The sequence below is a fragment of the Pangasianodon hypophthalmus genome, chromosome 4 (assembly GCF_027358585.1).
Source record: "Pangasianodon hypophthalmus isolate fPanHyp1 chromosome 4, fPanHyp1.pri, whole genome shotgun sequence".
Taxonomy (NCBI): Eukaryota; Metazoa; Chordata; class Actinopteri; order Siluriformes; family Pangasiidae; genus Pangasianodon; species Pangasianodon hypophthalmus.
The window spans coordinates 22629295-22647703 of record NC_069713.1 but is presented as its reverse complement, the minus strand read 5'-3'; the positions used below and the strand labels follow the sequence as shown (position 1 = coordinate 22647703).

General features: G+C 38.6%; 1 protein-coding gene across 1 annotated transcript in view; it reads right to left on the bottom strand.

Moving 5' to 3' along the window:
* The window catches only part of malrd1 (MAM and LDL receptor class A domain containing 1), a 60869-nt gene that overhangs the window by 33697 nt on the left and 8763 nt on the right, over positions 1-18409 (bottom strand). The window contains exons 7-18 of the mRNA XM_026937183.3: positions 17941-18093; positions 17372-17477; positions 16921-17288; positions 16307-16737; positions 15380-15467; positions 15058-15237; positions 14810-14969; positions 14259-14415; positions 13775-13885; positions 12100-12313; positions 11122-11369; positions 3029-3314 (exon numbers count right to left, since the gene is read on the bottom strand). Of these exons, the coding sequence (XP_026792984.3) occupies positions 3029-3314; positions 11122-11369; positions 12100-12313; positions 13775-13885; positions 14259-14415; positions 14810-14969; positions 15058-15237; positions 15380-15467; positions 16307-16737; positions 16921-17288; positions 17372-17477; positions 17941-18093 (2502 nt within the window). The remainder of the gene's footprint in view (positions 1-3028; positions 3315-11121; positions 11370-12099; positions 12314-13774; positions 13886-14258; positions 14416-14809; positions 14970-15057; positions 15238-15379; positions 15468-16306; positions 16738-16920; positions 17289-17371; positions 17478-17940; positions 18094-18409) is intronic.

The window sequence follows — 18409 nt, the reverse complement described above, 5'->3', positions numbered from 1 at the left end:
TTTGGTCCAAACCCGTGTCATTTTATTGAGTTAAATATTTTAGTCTATAATAATATTTAATATGATTCAATTAAATATTTTATTTAATTTAGTTTAATTTTATTCAGTCAAATTCTTTTGTCCAGGTAGACTGTTAAATTTTATTGAGATAAATAAATCGTTAATGAAATTTGTCATGCTCATAGTATTTTAATAATCAGTGAAGGTACACAAAGCAACAACTTGAAATTAAACTTAACATTAAGTGTTTATTTATACACAGCTATAGAGCTTATAGCCTAACTTGATAAGCTAATGTTCCTGCAACTACCAAGCGGCTAACAACATTTCGAGTAGTCTAAATTTACATGTATGGATTTTGGCAGATGCCCTTATCCAGATCAACTTACATTTATCTCATTTATACATCTGAGCAGTTAAAGGTTAAGGGCCTTGCTCAAGGGCCCAACACTGGCAGCCTGGCAGGGCTGGGGTTTGAACTCATGACCTTCCAATCAGTAGCCCAACTGCTTAACCACTGAGCTACCACAACTAAAAAGATTTAAGTTTGTATTTGACAGACCTCCTCAGCTGCTCTGAGGTCAGTTGAGACCAATCATCTTTGTTGAATGCAAGTTTTTCCACATAGTAGACTACACTGTGCCACCACATTATCAGGACATCACTGTTTCTATATTGAATTTAATGGCTGGAAATAGGCGACGTGAGACGTAAACAAAACCGTGTGAAAGTACGAAGGACTGGACCTCAATGTCTTCATAGCTAGTTATGGCCATAGTCTTAGTGTATGTCACAAAACCACAGTCCACACTGCGTTCTTTGGAGCTAATAGTCTTTACCAAATCACACATATCTGAAAGTAATTAATGTTCTGAAAGATGTTTTGGTAATAACATAATTTGCAGCAAACCAGAAAAATGACAACCAATGAAGAAATGCTTAACGACTTAGAGCTGGACTCTGACACACTCCAAGTATACTACTTTAAAAAAAAATAATAATGTTGATCACAACGGAAAGAATTAAGAGTATTTTATCTTTTTCTTTTTACACAAAAGATCATGAAGAATGAATAGCATTTGGAAGAAACATGCAAACACTAATCAATTTAATGGAAAATTATTAAAATGAAAAGTATGTGTGTAGTCATGCAGAAGTGCAATATCATAATCATAATAAGACTTTGCTTATATTCAAAGTGCTACATGACGCCTGTATGTCAGGGTGCTGGGCTATTTATACTTAATAACATGATGAACATGGATAGTGTAGGCTTTATTTTGAAATATAATGTGATAAACATGGGGAGATTTGGTTGGAATGGTATTTTCTGATGATTAATTGCTGCTAAACAAAACAACATGGATTGTTACTGTACATCAAAGCATGAGTGAATGAATGAATGAATGAATGACATCCTGTGAGTATAGGAAAATATGAAAATATATGTATATATGGACTTTTCCCTTCATTCCATTAAACAAAATTAATTAAACAAATCTGTAAACGTATTGGGACATTGTTAAACCTTACATACTTATCAGCTTGTCAAGCAAATAGGGTTTAAAGCGCAACATTGACCTGATATTGCTGTACTTAAAGGTATTTGTGTATATAAAATTATCACATCAAGCGAAGATGACTTTGTAGAATTTCATCCAAATGAAGCTATAAGAAAGTTGTTAAATCTGCCACAGGCCAGGTTTAATATTTTCTTTTAAAATTATATGGCACAGGGAAACTCTTAAGAGACCATGCTAGCAATCCGCACACATTTATGCAGAGACACACTGCTTGAGAAGGATCAGACAGACAGTCTTAGCAGGGTCTTTGTTTTCAGGGAGACCACACACAGACAAGTCACAGAGTTACACACTAATACTGTTGAAAGACACACACACACACACACATGCACACACTAAGCTTTTTGTACCTCAGGAACATTTGTTCCCATTTCTCACACTCTGCGGTCTTGTCAATCAATGTGAAAACCAACTATAGATTAGAACGTCTTACTTCCCTTCTGTTGCACTCTCACTCATTCTGCCTCTGTCTCAGAAGAGTCAACGTGTAAATAAAAGAAAGGATGCTCAAGGGCCCCTTTGCTTTTCACATAGAAAGCCTAGCTGTACAGCAATTTAGGCAAGACAGACTTTGACACAGACCTCCTAAACACACTTAAAAAACACACTTAAAGAGAAATGAATCGTCCAGCGGAATCAATGGACAAACACCAAATCTCTGCAAGCTGCAAACACCAAAAAGCTAATGTCTGCTTCGTGATTCTCAAAAAATAAACATGGACTAATCTATAATCATAACTAAATTTTCAACTACCAATGCTTTCTTTCTTTTATTTCCTTCACCCCAGTATACATGACACTTTGAAAGCTAATGGCTAGACTTGGATATAGATGGCTGTGTTTCTTTGCTATTACCTTGTGTCTTGGCAGAGAACCAATTGAGATGCTTCTCCAGCGCGAAACTCACTACAGACAACCTATCAGTGCTTAATGCAGTGAGAGAAAACAGGCCAACCCCGGGGAGGGGAAGAGAAAAGGAAAGGCAGTGTGACTGAGAGTGCTGTATGGAATAAGATTGTGATAAAATAAGAATTCATGTTTCGACTGCCTTAACCATTTGGAGCTGCTTTAATAGTGCCTGTGATAAGGTTATGAAAAGCACGTTAGAAAATGAAGAAATGATATGAGGAATATGGAACTACAGACACCTCAAGAGGAGGGAATTAAATATTGCAGTGGTGTTAGGGGAAAATATTGAGGAAAAAAGCAATAATGCATGAGAGCCATAGATTTGACTGAGTAATGGCAGGGGAATTGAAGTGCTTATAATGCTATCGGCTGAATTTCAAATGAGTTTTTACTTTGAATTGATATGGACCAAGAAGGTTTCCAGTCCACAGTGCATGCCATTTGAGTAAACAGAGCAGAAGAAAGCAGCACTTCCTGAACTAACACAATACAAAATAAGATAAAACAAAAAGTCAGCTGACAGAATAAAAGCATACCAGTGGGCGGAGAGTCTGGGAGGTTTGTCTTGGGATCATGGTTAAAGAGACAGCCTGGCGAGAAAGTGATGTCATCGATGCTGATATATCCCCTTCCATTTTGACCCATCTTGCCCTCAAACATGACTTGGAAGTGCTCTTTGGAGAAAAGGGGTACTTCCTGTCTGATCCAGTAGTTGCCCTGATACCCGGTGAGGTTGAGGAGGAGGGAGAGCGAGGACTTTGTGACCATATACACACTCAGAGTGCCAGCGCCCTCACCAGACATATGCAGGTAAAACACCATCTACAACAAAGAAAGATGCTCATAGAAAATTCTATAAACTGCTTTTTAGAGGTATTAGTGTGACATAGTATCATATTTACCCCAGGATCATACTTTTTATTTATGTTTACTCTGTTTTGGCCCCATTTCTTTTCAGATTTATAAAGAATATAAAGAAGTCTTCCAAAGAAAAAAAAATGATGTGATGCATTCCACATAAGCTGTTAATTTCCAGTTGACATACTGACATACACTATATGGCCAAAAGTATGTGGACACCTGACCATCACACCCATATGTGGGATTTCCCCAAACTGATGCCACAAAGTGGGAAGCACACAATTGTCTAGAATATATTTGTATGCTGTAGCATTACAATTTCACTTCACTGGAACTAAGTGGCCCAAATTTGTTCCAGCATGACAGTGCCCCTGTGCACAAATTGAGGTCTATGTTTTGCGGTTGATGTGGAAAAACTCAAGTGGCCTGCACAGATCCCTGACCTCTACCCCACTGAACACCTTGGGATGAACTGGAATGCTGACTGCATTCACCTCACCTGACCTCAGTGCCTGACCTCACTAATGCTCTTGTGGCTGAATGGGCAAATCCCCACAGTCACGCTCCAAAATCAAGTGGAAAGCCTTCCCAGAAGACTGAAGGTTATCATAACAGCAAAGGAGGAATAAATCTGGAATGGGATGTTCAAGAAGCACATACAGTCAGGTCCATAAATATTCGGACAGTGACACAGTTTTGGGAATTTTGGCTCTGTACACCACGAAAGTGGATTTGAAATGAAGCAGTAAAGATGTGACTGAAGCATAGACTTTCAGCTTTAATTCAAGGGGTTTAACAGAAATATTGCATTAACCGTTTAGGAATTACAGCCATTTTTTACAGAGTTCCTCCATTTGCACAGGCTCAAAAGTAATGGGACAATTGACTGATAAGCAGTTTCATGGCCAGCTGGGGCCTGTTTCCTCCTTATATCGTGATAAATTAAGGAGATAAAAGGTCTGGAGCTGATTCCAAGTGTTGAATTTGCATTTGGTAGCTGTTCATGGGAACTCTCGATATGCCGTCCAAAGAGGTGTTGATGCAAGTGAAGGAGGCCATCATTAGGCTCAAAAACCAAAACAGACCTATCAGAGAGATAGCAGAAACTTTAGGAGGGCCAAATCAACAATTTGGTACATTCTTAAAAAGAAGGAATGCACTGGCGAGCTCAGCAACACCAAAAGGCCTGGGAGACCACAGAAAACAACTAAAGTGGATGATTGCAGAATTATTTTCTTATTGAAGAACAACCCCTTCACAATATCTAGCCAAGTCAGGAACACTCTGGAGGAGGTAGGCCTATCATTGTCAAAGTCTACAATCAAGAGCCACCTTCATGAATGTAAATACAGACGGTTTACCTCAAGATGCAAACCGCTGGTAACACTCAAGAACACAAAGGCCAGATTAGACTTTGCTAAAAAACCTCTAAAAAAAGCCTGACCAGTTCTGATGCAAGATTAACTTGTACCAGAATGATGGGAAGAGAAAAGTATGGAGAAGGAAAGGAAGTGCTCATGATCCAAAGCATACCACATCATCCGTCAAACATGTGGAGGCAGTGTTATGGCATGGGCATGTTTGGCTGCCAATGGAACTGGGTCACTGGGGTTTATTGATAATGTGACTGTTGATAGAAGTAGCAGGATGAATTCTGAAGTGTACAGAGCTATACTTTCTGCTCAGATTCAGTCAAATGCTGCAAAACTGATAGGACAGCGCTTCACAGTACAGATGGATAACAACCCAAAACATACTGTGAAAGCAGCCCAAGAGCTTGGAAATTAAATGTTCTTAAATAGCCGAGTCAGTCACCTGACCTCAACCCAACTGAGCTGCTTTTCACTTACTGAAGACAAATCTGAAGGCAGAATGACCCACAAACAAGCAGCAACTGAAGATGGCTGCAGTAAAGACCTGGCAAATCATCTCAAGGGAGGAAACTCAGCATTTGGTGATGTCCATGGGGTCCAGACTTCAGGTAGTCATTGACTGCAAAGGATTTACCTCCAAGTAATAAAAATAATCCTAATATTTATGATTATATTAGTTTGTCCCATTACTTTTGAGCCTGTGAAAATGGAGGAACTCTGTAAAAAATGACTGTAATTCCTAAACGTTTAATGCAATATTTTTGTTAAACCCCTTGAGTTAAAGCTGAAAGTCTACGCTTCAGTCACATCTTGACTGCTTCATTTCAAATCCACTGTGGTGGTGTACAGAGGCAAAATTCCCTAAACTGTGTCACTGTCCCAATATTTATGGACCTGACTGTATAGGTGTCCACCTGACTTTTGGCCATATAGTTTAATAGAGCCTCAGGTGAAAACAATATCCTAGTAGCAAAATCAGTATCACCAAACCTTAAGATGATCTTAACAATGTCCTGTATTGCAACGTTTTACCTTACAAGGTGCTGGGAAACCTTTTATGCATACATACATCTAACTGGAGCTGGGAGAGAGAGAGTCTGCATGAGAGAATGATCTAGAATTTCTTCTTTGTTTGCTGTTTTGAGATATGAGTTAGGTCAGATCATCAACAAGATCAAGTCAAGTCAAGTCAAGAGGCTTTTATTGTCATTTCAACTATATATAGCTGATGCAGTACACAGTGAAATGAGACAACGTTTCTCCAGAACCTAGGCGCTACATAAAAACAACATCGTCACCTCACACAACATAGAGATACAAACACAGAGCTGAGGACTAGACTAAGTTGTCCTAGCCACATAAAGTGCATCGTGTGCAGCCTAGTGCAAACAGTGCAAAACAAAACAAAACAGTGCAGAAAAGATCAGTAGAATATCACATACAGAGCAGGCTTTGACGCAAAAAAAACAGAAAACGTAATTTTTTTTGTTTAAAATGTGATTATTCAGTGCAGAGGATCAGACTGCAGCAGTACAGCAGCAGAGGCTAAGCAGAAAAATTGGAGGTAAACTGAAAACAAGACAAGATCCATTAATTAACAGTGAAGAAGCAGTGAGTAAAATCAAAACTGTACTGGACAATCTGTACAAACTGTACTTTTTTTTTTTTAAAGAAAGGAACAGATAAGTGACTATTTTGATCATCTTAAACATGTCCAAATGCTAAAAAACTAAAGCCATTCCTAGCCAGGACTGTAAACTATCAATTCAAATGACCTCAAGATGATGAACCAATCAGAGGAGCAGCTGCAGTCACCCCACTGCTCTATTCAAATAATCCCCCCACTCCACACAGACTGTGTGCCCATGCAGTACCCCTGACATGAAAAATGAATCTGCAAAAAACTCTTCAAACAGAAGCTGCTTAAGTACAGTCCAGAAACACTGTTCACAGATATGTATAAAACTGGAGAAGTCATTAACCTCATTTTCTTTTCCGACAACCCCAACACCTGGGATAAAGCCGTAATCATCAACTGTCCCTGACGGATGGACGGATGGAAAGTGAAAATCAGAGATTCAACATATATAAAATGGCCCCGTCACTGTCCAGGGAAACCTGGAGGCCTTCCAGGCTGATTACAGCGTCATACGTGAAATTATGAAGCAAGAGAAAGTATTACTAAATGAGAATCTGTTAAGTGAACAGAGTCCACAGGTTCTAAGCCCAGCTCTCAGGACCATGCCCCCCTGTCACACACATCTATAGCTCTGCTCCAGGAGCACTTCACAAGGCTGGAAGTGCTCAGAGAAACTGTGCTCAAACAGCAGACTGTGCACCCTCACACATGTGCATGTACTGAACTCCAGCAGCACGCAGAACACATAACACAGGAATTACACGGCCTCACGCAGCAGTTGAGAGAGCTCCAGTGAGAGAAGGATATCTGAGTGAACTGACAGCACTGAGACTACAGCTACAGTAGGACAGAGAAACAGTCCATACTAGAGCTGGCCCAACAGCTCAGAGAGCTACAGGAGGAGAGAGAGCAGCAGTGCTGTGAGATTTGAAGCTCTGTGAGACTAGAGCTTTCTATATATCAAATTCATTGATATATAGAAACTTTTCCCTGACATTGAGCTGTTAAACTCTGGTGTCCCAACACTGAGAAAGTCCTGGAGCTTCTGACGGAGTCACAGCTCGGTCGGCCCAGCCACATCATAATCCACACGGGTACCAATGACCTGCAGAACCAGCAAGACAGGGTGATCGACTCAGTGAAAGCTGTTCTGAAGAATGCAAGACACACTTTTCCCAGCTTTAAAATCATTTTCTCAACTCTACTCCAAAGGAAAGATTTCCTCAATCTACAAAATAAACATCAGCATCTAAAGACACTGTGCCCTACTGCCCTCTATCCACCTGGCCCACCACCCAGAGCTGGACACTAACTGTTTGAATGATCACGTTCATTTATACAAGAACATGGTGCACAAGACCCACAGCACCTGCAGAATACCCCCCAGCACTGGATCTCCTTCCACAGCAGACCCCTCTGCAGCCAAGTAGGCTGAGTTACGCCCAGGATCTCAATGGAGGAGTAAACTGAGCCAATACTGAACTTCAGGACATCCAACACATGCTGAGCATCATCTGCTCATGCTTACTAGCAGACAGTGGAAAGAGCTGAACAAAAAAAAAACCCCACAAGACCCTTACAAAAGAAAAAAGAAATTGTGTAAAGGATGTTTTAAATTCCTGTTTACCCCATTCCTTGGATAACTTCTACAACTAACTATTCATTGTTGCATTGTTTTTGCTCTTTGTGTCTTTCTTTTTTCTCAGAATGGCAAACAAACCCTTGTTCTGGTTATGAGATTATCTTACTAGTTTTGAGATGAAATCCTTTTGCATTTCAATGTGGAACATTCAAAGTCTGAGCTCCTCAGGTTTTCAGCCTAAAGAGTGGAAATTGTTATTTTATGAGAGAAATTCAAGAATTAGATGTCATCATCTTACAGGAAACATGGTGTAGAGGTGATGAGTCCAATGGTTGTCCCTCAGGATACAGAGAGATAGTGTTACCATCATTCAAACTCAAAACAGTCACAGAGGGCAGAGACTCAGAAGGGATGCTAATCTGGATTAAATCTGCACTATCCATAGAATTAATTAAAAGAGAACAATATCACCTATGGCTGAAAATCAACAAAGGCCTGATATCAACATTACAGCCTATCTTCCTGTGTGCCATTTATATTTCCCCTCTCGAGTTCCACTACTTTCAAGAAGAAACCTTTCCCAGCATGGAAAAAGAAATCATCCATTTCCAGGCCCAGGGAAATATGCTGATTCTGGGTGATTTAAACTCTAGAACTGCTGTAGAATCTGATTTCACAGATACACATGGTGACCATTGCATCATGGCATGACGTTTCCTTTGCATCCCCCCAGACACAACTCTGATAAAGTAACTGCCATGGAAAGCAGCTGTTGCAGCTCTGTCAGAGTCTGGGTCTGTGCATCGTCAATGGAAGGTACACCTACAGCTCAGCTCTTGGTAACAGCACAGTAGACTATGCAATCACTGGTCTGGACTTTTCCTCTTTGAGATCATTCACAGTTAAACCTCGAACACCTTTCTCAGATCACAGCCAAATTACCCTGTATATCAAACAATCTGAAATAACTAGCAAAACAATCAGGCCACCTGATTGAGAGAGAGAGAGAGAGGAAGAAACTAAGAGAGTGAAAGGCTTCAATATAATTAATAAGAGGAAAACAGATTCAATAGTGATGGAGTTTTTTGTTCTCTGCTTGGTGGGAAGTTGTATTACCCAGTTGTGAAGTGGTTTTAGCTAAAGAGATAACAATAGCTGTACAGCAGATATCGGGTTTTACTTGGTGTGTTCTTGTGTATTGTTGACTTTCTATTTCAGCCATTCTTTTAGCAATCATATATAATAGTTTAGTTCCTTACACCTTTTTTTAAGCTAGCTGGCTAGAGCTATTGAGCTAGCTTACTGTAATTGGCCTTGGAGGTGTGCGTAGCTTTAGGGAAAGCCTCTATAGTCATTGTGCAGTAAGAAGCAGAAGAGATTAGAAACGAGTAACCCTTTTCCCTTCACCCAGAGTTTATATTTTTAGCTATCTAGCTAACACTAGGTGTCTACTTTATTCTATGTTTTCCGTGCTGTTTTTGATCCCACAGCATGTTACACAGTTACACAGTGGCAATTTTAAAGAGTAGACAATTTGACCAAGCTTTTCTGAAAAGCAGATGCTGTGACTGCTTGGTGATGCACCGTAATGGCAGCAAATAATTAGATCCTCAGGGTAGTGAATACACGGAATGTCTCCCAAACCCGTACTAGTAGTGAATAATATTACAGTACTACTGCGTTTGGAACACAGCTCATTGAATGTGTACTGACTTGGCACTGGAAGCTATGAGAATAATCGTGGTGGAGAAGGGTCTAGCACAGTCCACATCACGAAATGTTCTCATGTGTGTAGCTTGCAGTAGCATTTCTCTAGCTGAGATGGTGAAATGTTGCTGTCAGTTTTAAACCAGAAGTGGTTACAAGTCTGCTTCTGCACTATTGTGTGCTTATTTAATATAGCTTTCTAGACTAGCTAGAAATCACATTTTTAATTGTAATTTATTTTTGAAGTAAGTACTTTCATAAAGATTTTTGACACAATAATACAAAATCATTTCTCTCATTTCAGTGCTCTTTTCTCTAGCACTAGCATTATAAATGTGTTTAAGTTGTGGAGACGATGTCACTATGTCACTATGTGACTTGCCATCAGGTGGAAACCTAGTTTTTGTAAGTTGTGCCTATACTTAATTTTTTTTTGGTGACTTTTTTTATCTCTACTCCTGGTTAATTAAAAGACAAATATTAAGAATATTTTAAACCATATTGACAGAAGCTTTAATAAATATAGTTATAATGATTGCAATGATTGACTCATTAGCTACATACATGTTCAATAACTGCTACACTGCTCAAGACACAATGATAGAAAACAAAATAAAAATGAACTTTACAGACAAAATCCCAAACAGAAAATATGCTTACACCAGCACACACAATCTCTCTCTCTCTCTCTCTCTCTCTCTCTCTCTCTCTTTCTAATTGGCTCCCTGTCAGGATGGCAGAGTGCAATTGATTAGTATTGTAGGTGCATCTGAGGCTGGACAACAGATCTCTTCCAGGTGGCCAATCATCTATATCTTCCTGTCTCTTTGTCCCTTTCTTTCTTCCACAGGCATACCAAGAATGAATAGTTGATTGATTCCTGCATGACTGCCTCTTAAAATGAAAGAGAATCCTCTGAAATGATTTGACAGAAATGATTCACAAGCATTCACACAGACACAAACAAGCTTGAACAGGCAGTATATAACACGATAAAGCCTTTCTTTCATTGTTCACACACTAACATATTCACATATTCTCTCTTCCTCTCTTTCTTTGAATGTAAATCTCTCTCTCTCTCTCTCTCTGTTGCTCCCTGACAGAATGATTATGAGATTATGACAGAATGAGAGCTGATAATAGTAAAGGGCAACCAGGTTTAATACCTTATTGGAGTTTCACAGACACTGTCACAGACACTTATTTTGGAACCTCTGTTTTTCCAACTTAGCACCATTTCACCCAATTACTTCATACAACCTTTTAATCGCCCAGTGACCCATCTATCCATTCATCTATCAATCCATTCCATAGCCTTTGACCTCACCTATAGTTGCTTTATTCCAAAATATTGTCCCTTCTGTAAGTGATCTACTGTGCTACAGTTAGGAGGTCAGGTGGTGGTTGAGTTGCTTTGGGGGAAAATTACACTTAATTCCACACTAGACATTACCAATGATATCTGACCTTGCATTCTCTGCTGCTCTGGCTGAACACTGGGCTGGAGATTCGAGCCATGTCTCCAGATGATTTGGACAAAGAGTTCTCCTTGTACAGGTAGTGACCTAACGAGTTGCGCAGAGTGTGGTCAGTCGATGGGCCTGTTCCCCCAGAGGGTGTTCTTCCTGCTTTAATTAGCCAATCGGAATTGTCACTCTCCAGTTGGCGCCAGGAGCAAAGGTCAAATTCAAAGTTACAGTGGCCATGAAAGCCCTCTGGAAAAAACAGACATGAACAAGCAAACACACAGACACAGAAACACATACTGGTTTTACATGCAAGGTGTAACTGGGTCTAAAGGTCCATTACTAATAATTGTTTTTAGGTTTAAAAGACTATACTCTTGGGATAAAATTGCCAAGCAAAAAAATTGAATGAAATTTTGTATTTTTAATTTAGCAATTAATAAAAAAATTAACAAATGAGTAAAGTGTGCTTTAGATTTTTTCACATAACCAAGTGATTGGGGTTAACTTAACTTAAAGACAGCCTTTTACAGATGGGTCAGTGTTGATTCATTCCGTTTGATGGCCCACAGATGATACACAGGCTGTCAACATGAGGAGCGCCCTAACTTTGAATGTCCCTCAAAACTTTTATGACAAAAGAACCTTGGCCCATTTTTTTTTGCCTCAGAGTGTAATACAATTTTTTACTTATATTAAAATTTATACTTTAAATTATTCAAGGACACACTATTCAGACTTGTGAGGAATCACTTTTTTCCTAATAGGAAGGTAAAATACATAAAAATAAATAATAATTTTTGCAATGAGTGATATTTTAGGCACATGGGGCACTGAAGAGTGTTATTTTAACTCATTTATTTTATCATTTGTTTTCTTAAGCATAACCTTTCCTGCTTAAAACTGATCAGCACACCCAAATTAACATTTGGTGAAGTTTTCTATGTTTTCAAACAGATATATAAGTGTAATATCTTACTGCAGATGTAGTGGTTTTCATCCGAGCCATCCCCACAGTGGTCGATAAAGTCACATAGATTGCCATCAGGAATACAGAGTCCATTAGCACATGCAAACTCATACTTCATGCAGGGGAAACCCGAGAAGACTGGAGGTGCACAGTCAATAAACTCTACATCATCAACTACCACATCACCCATGTAACTAACGCCTCGCTTGCTACGGAGGATGACCTGAAAGCACCACATACACACACAGCATCAATTAAAATAAAACATCTTATTAGCATGCTCATCTGCAAAACCTGTAAAAACCTATTAATTAATTAATTGTTAAGATGTTTCATGCATTAACAAAATAGATGTTTGGTGTACAAAATAGATGTGGAAACATATGACCATTCACTGTATATCAAAGACTACTAAAGAATTTTACATTCTAGTCAGGTAATATCTACATCTGAGAAAGAGACAGAGAGAAAGTAGATTATGAAAAAGTAGATTATGGAAAAATCATAGCCCTCAAACAGGGAAAAGGAGCTGAAAGGCATTTAGACCTGTGATACATAGTATGCACAGAGAAGACCCTTCAGCATTGTAGGGAGCCTCTGAAGAACACTTCAAAGCTAAGTACTGGTTAGAGAGGGCATTAGAGATTGTATGTGCCTGCAGGTATTTGGTGTGGATGGAGTGTTGATAAAGCTTAATGATATAAAGTGAAGAACCAGTTGAGAAAGGTTGTGATATTTCTGAACAAATCCATTCAACTCAAGAGATGCTCTAATCATTTGACTCCAAATTTAATCAATCACTCATACAACCCTGCTACAAGTTTGCACAGAAGCATTCTTCAAGGCCCAACTGTGTGTATGCTTTTTTGTTTTATATACTTATAATCTACATTTTTAATTAATTGCTTTATGACAGACAACTTTAGTACCCTCCTGTATTGGGAATCTGGCATCAGGCTCAAGTTACTTAAGCTTTACATTAACTCAGCACAGTGGGCAATGCACCGTGGTTGAGGTTTTTATTGGGGGTTGCAATATCTTGCTTCTTAAGCTCTAGTTACAACCATTAAAAAAGCTTTTTCAAATGGCATTTTCATTCATTCATTCACTTCTCATTCATTCAAAATAATGGGACTGTTACAATCATGCAGGTGGCTCCATTTCAAAGCAGCCTGTGGTTTGGAAATACCTTATTATGATTACTTAGAACTAGAAGTTGAAAATCTCTTCAAAAATAAGAATTCTGATTGCTATAAGCTTAGAGGACTTTGCTACTAAATGATCAAATTCAGTTATACCTGGCTTTCTGGGAATGATTATTATTTCGAGCTGCCACCAAGAGCTCTTCGGTGACATGGTGATACTTACTTGGTAGGCAGCCGTTAAGTCAGGATCAGATATTAGAGTTTTTTCAGACACTGTCAAGTTAATTATCATCACCCTCTCTACACCAGGGGTGTCTACTGTGTACTGTGACTGGCTGTCTTCCCTCTAAATTACTCCTCTATTCCTCCATAGGGTGGCTTGAAGTCAGTAGGGGCATCTTGTTACATCTAGTAAAACCATCCTTCTACCCTATTTACTTATGTGATAAACAAGGATATGCTCTGATTGAAGCAATAGAGGCATAATAAGAGTTACTCCTTGATCTGTAATGTAAATTTTGGGAAGTGTTTATACAGACCTGAAAATTGTGGCGGATTCCAATGAAAATTTTCCCCCGCATCCAGTGGCTGCCTTGGTTTCCAGTTTCAGACCACACCTCATGTGTGACATTACCAGACTTGATTAAAACCTACAAACACACAAATGAAAAACTTGGCAAATAGAAGTCAGGTCATTGCTTAGTAAATGTAATTGAAATGTGTTGTACGCACTCAGTTTGAATTTTAAAATAAGATTACCCCTTCATCCCTATCCTCAGAAAATTGGAAATCATTTACAATGTGACAGGGGCATAAAATGTGATGGAGTGCTTGTGCTATAATACTGTATATATATATATATATATATATATATATATATATATATATATATATATATATATATATATATATATATGTATATATATATATATATATATATATATATATATAGTGTAATATAGTGTAATAGTATAGTTTAATATTAACTGATTTAATCTAAGAGATGACATTTGAAACATCCACCTGTAGTGTTCCCACAGTGAAGCCACTCATGTAGTACCAGAATTCCATGGTGCACTGGGGCCCTGTGGCAGTGATGGGTGGGGTTATTAGATCGGATACATGGCCATACCCACCATTAGAGCTGTCTGCATAGATGTACCAGCCTTCTGCAGTGCCACTGAGTCCAACACACAGACAAAAATATATGCACACACATAACAAAAAGTGCACAGCTGAAAGGATTAACCAAATTGTATGATACCTACATTTTATTTTAAATAAAAGGAAGACGACTCAAATGGTACCTTACAGAGATAAATACAGTATAAATATATGACAACAATTTAATGTTTTCTAAATAAAGATCAAAGCATGAACATGAGATAATAGATCAAACTTTCCGCTTTCATTTTCTGATAATGACATCTGGACATGTTAAACAACTTAGAACATGGCACATTTTGTTTGAACCCATCCATTTTTCCACTGATCAAACATATTACAATACTTTTGGATTGGACTGTATATAGAACAACATCATACATATACAATACACACATGCAGTTACTTACAGTGTATGGTCATTAACAGGCCTATGATATTCTTCACCATGATATATAGTTTCTCCTTGTCCTATTAGCCACTGGAAGGCATGTAGTGGGACTGGAGGTTTGGGGCTATCCAGTTTCCACCCACATAAATTTCCATCCTCAAAATAACACCGTTCCATCACTAAAATGTTTTGAGAGAAAAGTATATGTGGGAAGGAGATATGGATGGAGTGACTGATAGATGGATATGAAGATCGACACAAACATACCACAGTCCTTTTCATCAGAGCCATCAGAACAATCCCATCTGAAGTCACACACTTGATTCTGGCTCACACATTCTCCATAAGCCCCACACACAAACTGGCCCAGTTGACAGCTATGAGGTGGCAATGTGGGACGAGTGATGACAGGAGCCATAGTGCTGGCTTCAAATGAAGGGAGTACACCTAAACACACATATATAGAAAAAAGGTGTGATCATTCAAATTTTAAAAGCAAATACACTTGTTTGATAGGACAGTCTATGAGAGTTTTGATCGACCATTATGTGTTAAAAACTATTAGTTGGTGTCTCATTGTCACATTTACCCTCATATGGCTGACAGCCCAGAAATGAGAGGTCATCTATTGCTATATCTCCTGTGAAGTCATCCCCCACTGTGCCCTCTACAAGAATCTGAGACAAATTTGAGAGAGGAAAAGAAAATCCCATTTACACTTGGTTGTGTCATGTATCTTGAGTATCAGAATTATACCTAGATAGAAATGATCTGCATTTCTGCATATCTGCACAATGCAGACAATCTGATTGGTCAAACCATCTCAGATCAGAAGAATCTTAGAATTTTGTGTTATTCAAATACATATACAATATATCCATCTCTCCCAGCCACATCTGTCAAACAAAACATTGTATCATGACGTGCAAAAATGCATGTGGTTAAAATCTTATCAGGATACAGTCCAGATACAACAATGAAATGAGGTATATATGGCTTTAAATAGAGGAAAGGTTTAGAAATGAGAGATGTTCAGATGTTTCAACTGTCTTTTAAAGTGTCACTGCATTTGTAGTGTGTGTGTGTATGTGTGTTTGGGTTTAATGATCTACATCTAAAAGTTTTACAGCTTTGGGGCAGAGACCACAATATTGCTGATAGCAGACGTTGCCAAGGTTGTGCTGCTTTGGAGAACATCTAATTATAGTTATCAGGCAAAGGACAAGGCTGTGTGTGATAGTGTGTGAGTGTGTGTGTATGTGAGGTTTTCCGTGCCTTCTTCTATGAATCTGGATAGGTGAGAGCTATGACATGTTTTTGATCATGAAAAGTTAATACCAAATAACATACGTAAGAATGATGTTATTTACGATATTTCAATCTTCTAGCATGGTGTATTCATTCACAGTGCATTTATTCATCACTCAATTTCTGCATAATTGAAGGTGATTTTATAATTTAACGAAAATTATTAATTAATTTATAATGAAAATGTGGGAACTAGATGAGATTTCACCTGGAAGGGGCGTGCACTGTTGATGTACAAGGTCTTTCTGTGCCATAGGTTGCCTTGGTCACCATGGCGAACCCACAGCATTTGGCCACGCCCAGTGTTATAGTTGCGGATGTAGACGGCTAATCGGAAGATGTACTGGCCCAGCATGTGGTAGTGGAATCTGAAGACACAAGTTGAACGAGGGGCTTCTCCTTTGGTGAGAGTGGGATTAAAAGGTCTACTAATGAGTACAGCAGTGTCTTTGAATTGCTGAGGGGCAGAGGACTCAATGAAGAGGTAGTGTCCACTCACACTGGACCACGTGTGGTCCTTATAGGGGCCGGTGTTGGGGGTGGGAGTGGGTCCCTGGTTCCAGGTCCAATCAAACATGTCTTCTTTATCCTGAGTCCAGCTGCATAAGCCATCCTCAAAATTGCACATTAAATCAGAGGCTGGAAAAGCAGGAAGAGGTGAGAGAGACACACACAAATATATAAATATATATATATATATATATATATATATATATATATATATATATATATATATATATATATATATAACAAATCACTTAGCAATGCACAATTCTCATGCTCTGAATTAAAATCTCTTGCTATATTAAAACAAGGATGTACAGCAGTTTTCCTCATCAGTTCTATCTCCGCAGTCATCAACAAGGTCACAGAGCTTGAGGCGGTCCACGCATGCTCGACTCCGCCCACAGTGGAAGTAGTCAGTTGTAGGGCACTTGTCCATGGGCACTGGTAGTGAGCAGTTGTGAAAAGTGATGTCATCCAGTGCGGAGATACCATCATACACACCCAGGCTCAGTTTGGACACCAAGATCTGGAAAGGCCTTGTCTGGCGGCCAAGCTGCACAGTCACTGGTTGCCAAAAGTTTCCCTGATGGTAAAGTGTGCGCCACAGAACTGTAAGGTTGTCCATGCCTTTGATTTGCAGGTACATGTTGGCTGCACCCACAGACATACCAGCATTGTAATGCCTATGACCAAAATATCAAACATCAAATTTATTAAACCATCTATATATTCAAGACAGACAAAAAATACAAGATCTCCTTGTTACCAGAAGGTAATTTTACAGTCCGGGCCAGCCTGCTGGAACGTGGGACTCCGGAGTAAAGCACACTGAGAAAAACTACTGCTGTTCTTCTGGACTAGAAGAAAGTGGCCTGAAAGAGAGGAATTCACAGTAGAGTATCTGAACAATAGCAAGCCTGAGTGGTTAATGGATAGATGTGAAAAGAGGGAAAGAAAATGTGTACAATACAGCATCATTTATTAGAAAATATAACAGCATCATGAGCTCTTTTTAGTGCTGGGCCACGGCAGGACTGATTGAAGACTTGGAAAAAACCTTAAAAAAACATTATTAGCCATTAACTGAAAATTAATTAAGTAGTAACATCTAGTTAACTAATACTGTTAATTAATATCATGATTTATGCAGTATTAATAAAGATAATTTATATTATGAAGAGTCTGTTTGGAAACAATGTGGGTTAACTCTAATTATAAGCTATAATGTAAGTTCAGGCCTTGTGAGACCCACAGGATATATTAATATATATTATATTAATGAAATACAAATATTGTTAACATTTTCACCTATGAAAGCTGTATGTATGTCCTTACCAGTGCTTGTGTTGGTAGAGTGGTCTCTTGGAGGTGCTTTGTATTGTTGGTCTGTGGAGATGACTTGAGGTGAGCTTCTAACCCAGTCAAAACCATCATCAGGCACAAATTCGTGCCAGCCACATGCATCTGCCTCGAAATCACACTGTGCAGCTGTAGAACACACACATACATAAACACACATATGACTCAGGTTTAAATCTGTGCAGAGGAAGCTAAAAGTATGATAAAATGCTGAAAAACACTAATGCTTTACAAGTTATATTATATTTATATCTGTTATCTATATCTATATTATCTGTTAGAAGTAGTATAGGATGGAATGATGTAATTTTCCATGTGCTTTATCAATATTCATTAAAAAAGTAATGTCGGTATATTTTTATATTTTTTTATATTTTATACCGGTTCAAACGTCTACTGGTGTGGTAATAATATAATGTAATGTAATGTAATATAATATAATATA